Source organism: Tenebrio molitor, chromosome 4 (genome assembly GCF_963966145.1).
Source record: "Tenebrio molitor chromosome 4, icTenMoli1.1, whole genome shotgun sequence".
NCBI lineage: Eukaryota > Metazoa > Arthropoda > Insecta > Coleoptera > Tenebrionidae > Tenebrio > Tenebrio molitor.
The window spans coordinates 9,220,431-9,232,589 of NC_091049.1; the positions used below are offsets into that span (position 1 = coordinate 9,220,431).

A 12,159-nucleotide genomic window follows, 5' to 3' on the forward strand; every position below is an offset into this window, starting at 1 on the left:
GGGTATTTAGGTAAGTGGGTGACATATTCGAGCACGTGTGGTATTCGGCTCGAATATTTCAGTATTTCATAATAGCGAGGAATGCAGATAATGCTCAACCAACTTTTTATTAACCCATAACCACAAAATCGGAAAAAAAATTATCACAACCGCAAAGTCCAGATGATTTTTGGAAGGATGTTTTTAATGCTTTTGCTCTTTTACTTCATGGTGTCTGTTCTCGTGATGCGCTTTGTTGTGTTCATGGTGGAGCGCCTTATCGTGTTCATGATGGAACGCTTTATTGTGTTCATGGTGGAGCGCCTTATCGTGTTCAAGATGGTGTACCCTGTCGTGGTGGTACGCTCTATCATGTTGGTGGTGGTTCTGCTTGTCGTGTTGGTGGTACTGTTTCCCATGTTGGTGATTATTCTTCATATTTTCGTAATACCGCTTGGCCTGTTGTTGCAAATGTTTGAAATTCTCTGAAATAGTACCAAAACTGTATAATATTTTTTTAGGTGCAGCAAGGCTGAGTACCGTGAGGTCCCAAGTGTTTGGTATGTCCTGCATTGTGACGTCCTTTGTGTCGGTCGCTCTCGCTCCTGCTGTCACTCTGTTTTTCAGTCACCGGTTTATCTGAACCTGGAGCACAAGGACAAAGGCCTTGAGAAGGAGTAGTGGATTGTGGATCTCCAGATCCTGTACTGGAACCACTAGTGGAACTTGTACTTGATGAGTCAGATCCAGAACTACTGTTTCCGTCGCCAGTTGAGTCACTTTCAGTTGTGCCGCTTCCGCCGCCAGTTGAGCCGCTTCCGCCATCAGTTGAGCCACTTCCAGTTGAACCACTTCCATTGGTGCCGCTCCCGTCGCCAGTAGAGCCGCTTCCGCCGCCAGTTGAGTCACTTCCAGATGAGCCGCTTCCGCCGCCAGTTGAGTCACTTCCAGATGAGCCGCTTCCGCCGCCAGTTGAGCCACTTCCAGATGTGCCGCTTCCGTCGCCAGTTGAGTCACTTCCAGTTGTGCTGCTTCCGTCGCCAGTTGAGCCACTTCCAGATGTGCCGCTTCCGTCATCAGTGGTACCGCTACCACCTATACCCAACAACTCATTACCATTTTCGCCTTCCAAAGACTTTACCAGAACCTGGTGCCGACGTTGTAGAATCTCTGCAGACCACTTTGCAATTTCCGTTGTTATGTCGAGCGACTAAGCTTCGCAAGTGGTGCTTCTCTCCAGGATGGTGCAACGAGTGGACCGTTACCGCCAACAATACCGATAGCAGGACGATTTTCGACGCCATCTTTGTGTCTGTTAAAACTATTTGTCTTTCTGCCCTATTTATACAAGCCGGATATCGTGGAATTTGCGAAAAAATCTCGGGACTTTCGTAATCGCAAATTGGCAGCATTGAACTGATATGAGTCAAAATGTTTTTCGAATATTGATAAGACAATTATTTTAATTAGTAAGTTGCTTACGCGTGCCGTTAACGGAAATTGCCGACGACTTAAACGTTGCAGTGACTTAAGTGCAGTTTAGTGACGTGAAGAAAACAACGAATAAAGATACAAGCAACAAAAATAGTACAACTTGCAATAACTTTTTTAGGCTTTAGGAAACTGTGGGCAATATCAGTTGCTCCATCTTGTTGACCTTCAATTTAAACTTTCTCTTTTCCTTCTTGGTCTTTTTAGCCAAGACCGAGTTGCTCACAGGTCTGACGAAGAAATAGTAGACAATTTCGACAAAACTGAGAATACTGGCGCCCAAAAACAGAGCAGTGCTACCACCCATCGAGACTAAAAAAACTTCGTGATTATTATTTTTTCCAATAGTGATCGTCAAAACTGACCGACTAAGTCGAGCTTGCCTCTCACAACATTTCTCTTAAACCTCTCGGTCGGCAACCGCTCCAAAGACAAGTCCACGATGGCAAACTCTTCTGAAAAACTGCACCAAGACGTTATTTGCCATTTGTCAACGTCAAATTACCCTATTTTGTCGTCCTTGATAACAGCCAACTCGATCTCGGTGCAACTGGGCAAGCAGTCGCAGACGAGTCCGGTCCTGTTGGCCCAGTAGGGCTTCAAGACTGACAGCTCGTTGTAGTGCTTGCTCAGACAGTAGAGACCGGTGATGTTGCAGTGAATGCGAGATTCTGGAAGAAAAACTATTAGTGGGGCCCGGAGAGTGGTGAAAAGTCACCGGTGTTGGGCATAAGGTGGTGGGCACACCCGCAGATTCTTTTTTGGGCGTCTTTGCGACATTGGACGCAACAGGAGCTGTAGCTGTAGTAGGGGTAGACATCCAGATCTGACTCGTCACTAAAGCGACACTTGCGCTGGCGCACGCTCACGTCCTTGACCTGCAAGCAAAATTGAACTAACTGGTTGTAGAGTTGACTCACGCACTTCTGGCCCGTTGTCGATCTCTTTGATCGCCAAGAATCTCTTGTAGTGGATCCGCGGAGTCACCTGGATCACATCTGTGGTCAAAGTGGTCAACGACGGTACTTCCTGTTCTCCTAGAATGTACACATTAGCAACCCCGTTGATCTCCAGTCGCAAACTCCCCGGCCCCGTCTTTATGTTGGACACCATCTCCAGCCGCTTCTTGGTCTTCCCTTGGATGGAGTTGATCGCGTAGCAAGTCCCCATTTCGGAGTCGATCTCCCCGAAGTACTCGCAACAGTCGAACACTCGATCGTTCCATCTGCACGCGCGGAAGATCTGGCTGCAGTTGCTGCGCACCTCCCTCGAGAAGAAACTGAAGTTCTTCTTGAAGCAGTCCTCGTCGGGGACTTGTGCCTCGGGTCCGCAGATCTGCAGGGTGTAGAACGACAGTCCCCTGAAGTAGACTAGCTCTTTGACGATCTCGTCGAGGTTGTAGTCGTGGGGGTCGCCGTAGGTGCGGTCCGTCACTTCGGCGATGGATTTTTGGTTGTCGGTCTCGCAGACGGCGATCGAAGGGAAGTGGGTGTCCCAGGCGAGGTAGCTGGTGTCGGCGACGAAGCTGATGGCGTTGTTCTGGAAGTCTTCCCAGGCGGATTTGATCAGGAAGCCGGTGGCGGTCCAGCTCAGGACGCAGCAGATGGTCCAGAAGGTCCTGGAGATTCATTATAAGGACGCGGTCAGTGTGGGACTTACCGCTCGGTCCAGTGAAGCCCGGCATCGCCGATGAAGCGGAAGCCGTGGAAGGAGGTGTTGAGGATGTAGTGGCGCAGAGGTGAGCCCGCATCAGCCATTGTGCACACACTGGATGACATTCTATTGTCACAGAACTCTTTGTACCTGATTGCTAAATCAATACCAGTGGATTTCGTTTGCAATAATTGTTTTCCCTCATTCATTATGCATAAAGCACAGAAATTATTGAATTTTGAAAACTAGAATTGTCTGACTGTGATTTCATCACATAGAGGAGTCTTTTGTAACAAATCTACATCAAGAATATTCTTATCATGGTCATAGTGTGCGCGAGTACATATCCTGTTATGAAATGATAATAAATTGAAAGAAACAAACAACAAGGTGTTTTAATAATCCCCTGAGAACCTCTCCGTGACAAAAACCAATTTAAGGAAAAAAGAGTCGATAGAAATATCTCAAATACTGTAGTCGAGTGATAGGAGAGAATCACAAATTCATGTTCGTGACTGAGCCAGAAAAACAATTGAGATAAAGCATATTTTAACCATTTGAGCACGTACAACAGCAATTGTAGTAGTACCGAGTACACCATGGACACAAGAATCGTATCAGCGCCTGGAAAATTCTCCAAAACTCCACTCAAACCTGCAGGACAATTGATATTTGATAAGCTGCACACTGCTCAGAAAAACTCTGTTGCTCTGGTAAGATATTGTTTGGAGCTCCCTTTTTATTGATTGCACCATTTTAGTGCGAAATCAAGACTGGTACAACTTGTACTTTCGGTGAAGTACTCACCACCAGCGTAACCCTAGCCACGAACCTCCGAGGGTCGTTCCAAATAGGCAAAAACACCAACATCACCATAATTAGCGAGAACTCGCACAAGTTCTGTATCGCTGCTTTGGCAGGGTTGTACCTTGCAGCCCCCATTCACCTGTTGAATCCAGGCTACACCAGCTGTTGGTACTCCTGTCACGTCTCCCACCTGTCAATAATCGCTTGATTTCAGACGAATTGAAAAAGTTCCTGACAATGTCGCGTCCGAAACTGGTATTTTGTTCCGGACAGTGCGCCGAGAAGGTGAATTCGCTCAAAGAAGAATTTTCTTTCGTAGAAACTGTCGTAGTTTTTGACAGCAAGGGCAGCACCGTCGCTTACGACGATCTGGTCAAAAATGGCGCAAGCAGCGATTTCGAATTTGAAGATATTGGAGATCTTGCAGAGCACGTTGCGTATATTTGTAATTCTTCCGGTACGACGGGACTGCCTAAAGGGGTGATGGTACCCCACGAGAATATCCGGTTGAATTTCAGCCATTTCGAGTAAAGTTGTACTGTTTGTTTTGGTTTGAAACCAAACTAGTGCTTGCAGGGATGATGAATTGTATCCGTTGGCGCCCCAAAATTGTATAATTCAAGTCGCCCCATTTTTTCACGTTCACGGGTTTAATAATTTCATCTGCGCCATCTACAGTGGGGTTAAGATCTTGATCATGGACCAATTTGAGCCCAAATTGTATTTAGAAAGTATTCAGGATTTCGGAGTTAACAAACTCATTATTGTCCCATCTCTGGGGAATTTTCTAGCAACTAGCCCCATAGTCGACGACTATGACTTGTCTTCAGTCGAAGAGCTCTATCTAGCGGCGGGAGGTCTAAGCAAAGAATCTGAAAAAACAATCCTGGAGAAGTAATTCGAATCGTTGTCCTTTCATTTCATTTTTACACTCTTTTAGGTTTAAACTGAAGTATATTCGTCACACTTACGGCCTCAGCGAACTGGCGTGTGGCGTCATCATGTCCCCCGTCGGTGGCGGCAAGCCGGGTAGTTGCGGCAAACTCACCCCCGGTCACGAGGCCAAGATCGTCAACCCCGAAACTGGACAAGTCTTGGGGGCCAACCAACCCGGAGAAATCTGTCTGAAGGGTGGGGCTATGAAGGGGTACATCAACGACCCCGTCAAAACACGCGAAACCATCGACTCGGACGGTTTTGTCCACACCGGAGACCTAGGCTACTACGACGAAGACTTCGATTTCTTCGTGATCGACCGTTTGAAAGATCTGATCAAGTACAAGTCGTTCCAGGTGGCACCCCTAGAGATAGAACAGATTTTGTTGCAACACCATGGTGTAAAAGATGTCGCAGTGGTTGGTAAACCTGATGACAGATTTGGGGAACTACCGGTGGCTTTTGTGGTGCAGCGAGAGAGGGCGCAAGTCGGAGAGAGCGAAATCTTAGAGCACGTGCGCAAATACGTGTGCGTGGAGAAGCAACTGCATGGGGGGGTGAGATTCGTGGAGGAAATACCGAGAAATGCGATCGGGAAGATCCTGCGCAAACAACTCCGAGATATGCTTTGATGAAAACAGTAGAAATAAAGAATGACAACTGTGTTTTCTTTCATTTTGTTTTTGGTGAAACGCACTTGTAGGTAGTTTGTAGGTTAGGTGGCCGTGATTTTTGAATTTCGCGGGTAGATTGACAAATGACAGTTGACTTTTGAGGATCAGCTGATTGTCGAAATTAAAAACAAGCTGAAGAAGAAACCTCGAGTCAAAATGTTTACGATGAAAGACTGTGCAGTGCCTGGTTGTGAGTCCACTGGGGAGGAATATCTGCAGAGAGTTTCGTTTTTCAATGTTCCGAGCCAGTACAGGGATGGTGTCGTCGACCCTGTGAAGAAGCGACGTCGCAGCGAGTGGCTTCGAGCGATGAGTCAAACGACGGAACTGAACGACGCCTACGTCAAAGACATGAAGGTCTGCTCCAAACACTTCAATACAGGTGAGTGGAAGCCCCTGCAGTTGAATTCTCTGACGTTGTGACGTAGGTCGGCCGGCCCCGGATCATCTAATAAATCACCTAGACTGGGTCCCCAGACTGAACTTAGTTAGTAACCGACGTCGCTCCCAACACCTAGTCTAACTCTGTCAACTTCCAGTTCTTCGATTGGCGCAAACACAACTCCATCCAAAACATAATCAACAACCTCCCTGAAATCGACGAGCAGTTCGACTCCCCCGACTACGTCGTCATAGACAAGGTCAAAGCGAAGAAGATAGAGATGGATCTGATCGCGAAGTACATGACGAATCCAATTTGCGACGAGAACGGCTTCTACAACGACGACCACGACTACCTGGGGCTGCCGGTGCTCCCTTCGAGGAGCGAGAACGCCCGCACCGACGTGAGCACGGAGCACGCTTACTCGATACGCGAGGATCCCGCGTGCGTCTATTTCGACGCGCGCCACTTCTGCAACATCTGCCAGATCAACAGCGCCAATTTATTCACCTTCAACACCCATATGATGGTGCACACCATCAAGAACGACGTTACTTGCAACACCTGTCACCAGAAGTTTTTGACCACTACGTGTCTTAACAACCACCTTAGGACCCACAAATATTTGTGTCGCGTTTGCGGCCGCCAGGTGCCCACGGCGCAGCTGAGGGCGCACGATAGGGCCAACGAAAAACAGAGAAATCAGGCCAACTATGGACACAAATTTCCCAACAGGAAGAAGGTCCTGTTTTGTATCTTTTGCATGAAGGATTTTCTCACTCATCACGATTTCGTCCAACACGTGGCGCTCCAACACAAAAGGAGGAATCAGATCTTGTAGCGAATTTATTTCACGTTTAGTTACATAAGTTTTGGTTGTTAATAAAGACTGTTTCTTTTTCACATTTTAAAAATCGCTTTGGATATGGCGCCCTTCTTCAGCATGTCGATCGCCTCTTGGTATTGATTCAACGGGAACGTTTTGATCCCGAGCATGTTATAATTCAAATACCTGAAACCTAGACAGTTGTACCAACCACCTCTAGGGTGAAATTACCTGTTCCCCAAGGCTTCAATCATTCCCAGAGCTTTAGTGAAAGTGAAGGGGTTAATGTTCACTCCGCGAATCTGCAACTCTTTGTAGAAAATCTCGTACGGGGAGATCCTACGAACGACATTTGACGCACTCTGACAGGTGCAAATACCCAAACTTACGAGATTTTGTTCGTAGGGGGCGCCACTCCAAATATGCACAGTTTTCCACCGGAATTTAGCAATGATATTCCTTGTTCGATGGCAGGAGTAAAGCCGCTACAGTCGATGACCACATCGAAGACGTACTTAGAACTGGCTTCTTGACTCTTTGTGAGTTGATCGGGAGTGACTAGTGCATAGCCAGTGTCTGGAAAGTGACAGTAGTGACCTTGAAATTGTGCGCAGTGCTACCAACTGAGCTTCCTCAGCATGTCCAGTCTGGCGGTGTTGGGCTCCGAGACTGTCACGTTCTTGTGGCCTTGCAGGTGGAGGGCGCAGGCCCAGAGAATCCCGACGATGCCGGCACCGAGAAGCAGGATCTTGTCGCCGATCGTGACAGGACTGATGATGTCCCAGCCGTGGGCCAAGCACGAGAGGGGCTCAGCGAGGACGGCTGCGAAGAAAGTGTCAACCCGGCGCAGCCACCATTTCGACTCACCTTGTTCGAGGGTGGTGGTTGTCGATATTTTGTAGACTTGTTCCTCTGGGCAGATCACGTACTGGGCCCACCCGCCGTCCCTGTAGATCCCGATGGTGTTGGTGGTGCAGCCTACTTTGCAGAAGTGGGGCTTGCCGGCGTGACAGAAGCTGCACCGCTTGCAACCGCTGCAGAGGAAAAGTTGCAAGATTGGGACAAAGGTGGGGGCGAGTACCTGTTGGGGTCAACCGTGACCTTGTCGCCTTCTTCGTAGTTGATGACGTCGGTGCCGACCTCCACGATCACACCGGAGATCTCGTGACCCAGAGTGATGTCAGAGACTTGTCTGCAGGGAAACTCGCCCTGAAATAGCGATCAGGATGGGTTTGACTAAGAATAGAACTAGAAAATGGTCAAAACTAATTAAGTCGCAACGGTTTTGAAAACCGGTTTGAAATCTCTACGCCTACGGTTTTAAAAATCGACTTAAAACACCCCTAGTACCGCCAGGATGTGGAGATCTGTCCCACAGATTCCCGCGTAAGCCACTTTGATCAGTATCTCGTTGGGTTCGCTTATCGCCGGGATGTCCATCCGGTTCAGTTCGAGCGTCCTCTCCCTGAAGGAGAACCTGAGGGCGTCCATTGTGGTCTCCGGTAGCGGCTTTGCTCCTGCCGATTTTGATGCGGATGATTTGACGTAACGCGAGACGCGGACTACTGGATTGTTTACAGAAATCAAAAATACACAACAACAATTTATTCAACAACAGTTTACAAGAAAGTTTCACAGCTTGAATATTGCCTTGGCGATGGTGCCCTTCTTCAAACTTTCGATGGCCTCCTGGTACTGGTTAAGAGCAAACGTCTTGATCCCCAAATTTTCGTACTTCAAATATCGATCCCCCATGGCTTCGACCAGCCCCAAAGACTTAGGGAAGGTGAACGGGTTGATGTTCACCCCGAAAATCTTCATCTCCTTCAGGTAAATGTCAAATGGCGCGATCCTGTCAAACTTGTCAGTCACGTCAAATTCAAAAACGTCGCACACTTACGAAATTCTGCCGTGAGGAGGCGCCACTCCGAAAATACACAATTTTCCCCCCGAATTCAAAAGGGAAATTGCGTGCTCTATGGCCGGGGGGTAGCCGCTACAGTCGATGACGACATCAAACAAGTAGTCCGGATCCGCCGCTTGGTTCTTCTTCAATTGGTCGGGTGTCAGAAGAGTATAACCAGTGCCTGCAACTGTCAGTTGTTTGATTGCAAGACTGTTGGTAGTACTGACCTAGCTTTTTCAACATGTCAAGTCGCGCAGTGTTCGGCTCGGAAACTGTAACATTCCTGTGACCTTGCAGATGCAGGGTGCACACCCACAAATTCCCGATTATCCCTGCTCCGGTTATTAGGATTTTCTCACCGACGTGGATAGGACTCACGATGTCCCAGCCGTGGGCCAAGCAGGACAAAGGTTCGGTGAGAGCGGCTGCAAATAAAACGTATACAGTAAACCTGGCGCATCCGCCATTTCTGTCAAAGCTCGGATAGTCATCAAGAGTGGCACCAGTAACTGTCACGCGTCAGATTTGAATAATTTTACATCCTCTAATTACCTTGCTCCAGAGTGATGGTGGCCGGCAGCTTGTGCACTTGGTCCTCGGGACAGATGACGTAATTCGCCCAGCCCCCATCTCTGTAGATCCCGATGGTGTTGTTGATGCCGCCTACTTTGCAGAAATGGGGCTTGCCCGAGTGACAGAACTTGCAGCGCTTGCATCCGCTGGAACTCCACCGTCAGTACAAGAAAACCAATCTCCACTCTTACCTGTTGGGATCCACCGAAACCTTGTCGCCAGACTTGAAGTTGGTGATGTTGCGGCCCACCTCCACGACCGTACCGGAGAATTCGTGGCCCATAGTGAAAGTCTTGTTTGGGTTGCACGGGAATTCACCCTACACCAACGTATTATCACGCGTACAAATTAACTAATGTTTATTGCATTCATTATCATTACAGCAAGGTCAAAGCAATTATCGTAATACCTGGATAACGTGCAAGTCGGTCCCGCAAATTCCTGAATAAGCCACCTTGACCAGAATGGTGTTGGGATCGGTGACTTGGGGCACCTCCAACTTGACCAGTTCGAGCTTTTTGGTCTTTGCGGTATACCGAAGAGCGTCCATCTCGTGCGTTTAAGATGTAAGTTATGGTTTTTCCATGCGGATCGCCTCAAATTTATAGGCTCGGGTCGAGGCTAAGTGCGGCGACGTCACAGATGTATTATTGCTGATAGAGTCATTAAAATCGCGTTGCGATAGTGGCATTATCGCTGTTGACCCTAGGTTACTGGAGGGTTATGTAACAGGTTAGCGCAGCACTGTTTTGGCGCCAGATGGTAATATTATCTCTCAATTTTATTTTGGAGAGGAGCATCAGTTTCCAGTGGAAATGTTTTTGTGTTCGAAAATACCAAAACAAATGACACAACGGTGGAGTAACACATTTTAGAAAATGTATTTTGCAGACCCCATTTACTGATAACACTGATAAGAACCCCAAACTTGTAATTTGTTTTGTACTACATTAATCATTCTCATATTATTGCGAATTACTAAGCAAATTTGCATTTTTTATCCAGCATCAGAAGTGGGATTTCGTGGAAAAATAATACATCGTGATTTATTGCGATTTTACTCCTAATTTTTTTACATCAACTTGTGGCACTTATTGCGTATTAGAAAACTATTTATGATCACCCATCATAAACTGTACTTATCACAAAAGTAAAAACAAACATCTTAATCGTTTTGTCACCTTCACTCGCTAATCTGGAAAATAGCTTTAGTGATGTTTCCAGTTTTTAGCAGTTCAACAGCTCGGGGAAAGTCCTCCAGTTCGAACACTTTTACTCCCAACTTCTCGTAGTCCAAATATCTGAAAGCAAACATCAAGTCAACTTTTCCACTCGATGTAATTCGATTACTTTTCGGATAGGGCTTGTACTAAAGCCACAGCTTTAGGAAAAGCGAAGGGATTCACCTTGACACTCAATATCGTCAGTTCTTTCATATAAACTTCGAAAGGGGAAACCCTGAAACGAGATTTTTAAAAAAATAATTAGGTTAGGTGCGATGTTTACTCGATTTTGGCACCAGGCGGCGCCACTCCAAAAATACAAATTTTCCCGCCCCGATCCAGAAGTTTCAGGGCAGATTCAATCGCGGGACCGTGTCCCGTACAGTCGATGATCAAATCAAAATTCGCTCCACTATTTTGGACGTCTTGAGGAGTCTTCAACTGGAATCCAGTGTCGTCCATCAGCTCCTTCAGGAGTAGTCTCCTGGAGGGATTGATTTCGGTAAGCGTGACTCTTCTGTGGCCGTGCAGATGCAACAAGCAGACCCACAGAGTCCCTATGATACCTGCCCCCGCGACTAGGATGTTCGCCCCCACCGGGACCGGCGAGATCAGCCCCCACCTGTGGGCCAGACACGACAACGGCTCGGCTAACGCCGCCACTCTTAGAGAAATCTCTTTGGGGAGTTTGTGCACTTGTTCGACTGAACACAGACAAAACTGGGCCCAACCCCCGTGATTCTTCACCCCCAAGTTGGCGTAAAAACCGCCGGTGGTGCAAAAATGGGGGCGACCGGAGTGACAGAAGCCGCACTTGTGGCAACCGCTGTTGGGGTCGACGACAACGCGATCCCCACGAGTCAGGTGTGTCACTTCCGAACCGAAGTCTACCACTGTGGCTGAGAATTCGTGGCCTAGGGTGAGAGGGAGGGGGTTGCACGGAAAGTTCCCCTAAAAACCGGGATTGGTATGTGTGTGTGTAAATTGTGGAAGCGTACTTACGCTTATTATGTGGAGGTCGGTACCGCAGACCCCTGAGTATGCCACCTTGACTAATACCTCTCGGGGGTGGGAGATCACGGGGGTTGGGACTTGCACGAGTGCGAGTTTCTTGTCGCGGGATGCGAATTGTACAGCGTTCATGTTGCTAATAATCAACTTGTATCAGCAATTGATAGTGAAGGTTAGTAATGTTGGTATAATTATTTAAAAAAAATGTTTTGGTTTAGGCAACCAGTAATAGAGTAGTGATTTGAATTTGGCGGTCGTAGTTGAGCGGCCGCCAGGTGTCGCATCGCAGAAATGTCAAATTAGGTAAGATGGCGGTCATAATAAAAGTTTGTGTATGTTACATCTGTGATTAATTAAGGACTTTTGGGGATTTTCGTGTGTGAAAATGTGCAAGAAAATTGGCGTGGACGGTCCCTGAGCTGTGGCCAGTAAGTCTGCACGAAAATTCGTTCGGTTTTCCGCGAGAATCCGCCCCGTTACGCTTTCGTTATTTCCGTGGCTACTTATTAATTCAAATATTTATTTTCAGCTTGGAGCGACTTATTTCGTGCACGTTTGGGGGCCTCGTCGGTCGACTTGCGAACGGTGAACCCGCAAAGTGCACGCTCCGCTGAAATTTTAACCGTAACAAACCGACTCTAATTCCCTATTCAGCACATGTCCACTCGCTTACGCCTAACAATTTTAATTGTGTCTTT

General features: G+C 47.5%; 6 protein-coding genes across 7 annotated transcripts; 2 read left to right on the plus strand and 4 right to left on the minus strand.

Annotated features, from left to right (window-relative positions):
- Positions 1-88: 88 nt before the first annotated feature.
- ppk13 (pickpocket 13) lies at positions 89-4,060 on the minus strand. 2 transcript variants are annotated; one of them, XM_069044785.1, is made up of 9 exons: positions 3,931-4,060; positions 3,130-3,237; positions 2,395-3,088; positions 2,189-2,348; positions 1,976-2,141; positions 1,836-1,933; positions 1,127-1,782; positions 520-1,074; positions 89-464 (listed from the first exon to the last, which is right to left on the minus strand). In XM_069044785.1, exons 2-7 carry the CDS (start codon positions 3,225-3,227, stop codon positions 1,595-1,597), a joined length of 1,404 nt encoding a protein of 467 aa, XP_068900886.1. In that variant the 5' UTR covers positions 3,228-3,237; positions 3,931-4,060; the 3' UTR covers positions 89-464; positions 520-1,074; positions 1,127-1,594. The 2 variants fall into 2 exon arrangements, with proteins under 2 accessions (XP_068900886.1, XP_068900885.1); XM_069044784.1 differs by lacking the exon at positions 3,931-4,060 and having other exon boundaries at positions 3,130-3,640.
- On the plus strand, positions 3,706-5,529 carry LOC138128585 (luciferin 4-monooxygenase-like). The gene is made up of 5 exons (XM_069044783.1): positions 3,706-3,836; positions 3,884-4,094; positions 4,145-4,457; positions 4,507-4,824; positions 4,871-5,529. The coding sequence occupies exons 1-5, from the start codon at positions 3,723-3,725 to the stop codon at positions 5,496-5,498; spliced, it is 1,584 nt and encodes a 527-aa protein (XP_068900884.1). The 5' UTR covers positions 3,706-3,722; the 3' UTR covers positions 5,499-5,529.
- Positions 5,530-5,586: 57 nt separating this feature from the next.
- On the plus strand, positions 5,587-6,836 carry LOC138128592 (uncharacterized). The gene is made up of 3 exons (XM_069044792.1): positions 5,587-5,922; positions 5,969-6,027; positions 6,080-6,836. Exons 1-3 carry the CDS (start codon positions 5,697-5,699, stop codon positions 6,761-6,763), a joined length of 969 nt encoding a protein of 322 aa, XP_068900893.1. The 5' UTR covers positions 5,587-5,696; the 3' UTR covers positions 6,764-6,836.
- LOC138128589 (uncharacterized) lies at positions 6,751-8,329 on the minus strand. The gene is made up of 7 exons (XM_069044790.1): positions 8,099-8,329; positions 7,830-7,957; positions 7,616-7,782; positions 7,373-7,570; positions 7,138-7,324; positions 6,980-7,087; positions 6,751-6,934 (listed from the first exon to the last, which is right to left on the minus strand). The coding sequence occupies exons 1-7, from the start codon at positions 8,237-8,239 to the stop codon at positions 6,823-6,825; spliced, it is 1,041 nt and encodes a 346-aa protein (XP_068900891.1). The 5' UTR covers positions 8,240-8,329; the 3' UTR covers positions 6,751-6,822.
- Positions 8,330-8,338: 9 nt separating this feature from the next.
- On the minus strand, positions 8,339-9,813 carry LOC138128588 (D-altritol 5-dehydrogenase-like). The gene is made up of 6 exons (XM_069044789.1): positions 9,637-9,813; positions 9,419-9,546; positions 9,207-9,373; positions 8,882-9,079; positions 8,649-8,835; positions 8,339-8,600 (listed from the first exon to the last, which is right to left on the minus strand). The coding sequence occupies exons 1-6, from the start codon at positions 9,775-9,777 to the stop codon at positions 8,381-8,383; spliced, it is 1,041 nt and encodes a 346-aa protein (XP_068900890.1). The 5' UTR covers positions 9,778-9,813; the 3' UTR covers positions 8,339-8,380.
- A 456-nt stretch (positions 9,814-10,269) lies between these two features.
- On the minus strand, positions 10,270-11,624 carry LOC138128591 (D-altritol 5-dehydrogenase-like). The gene is made up of 4 exons (XM_069044791.1): positions 11,453-11,624; positions 10,734-11,401; positions 10,578-10,685; positions 10,270-10,528 (listed from the first exon to the last, which is right to left on the minus strand). Exons 1-4 carry the CDS (start codon positions 11,591-11,593, stop codon positions 10,411-10,413), a joined length of 1,035 nt encoding a protein of 344 aa, XP_068900892.1. The 5' UTR covers positions 11,594-11,624; the 3' UTR covers positions 10,270-10,410.
- Positions 11,625-12,159: the final 535 nt, after the last annotated feature.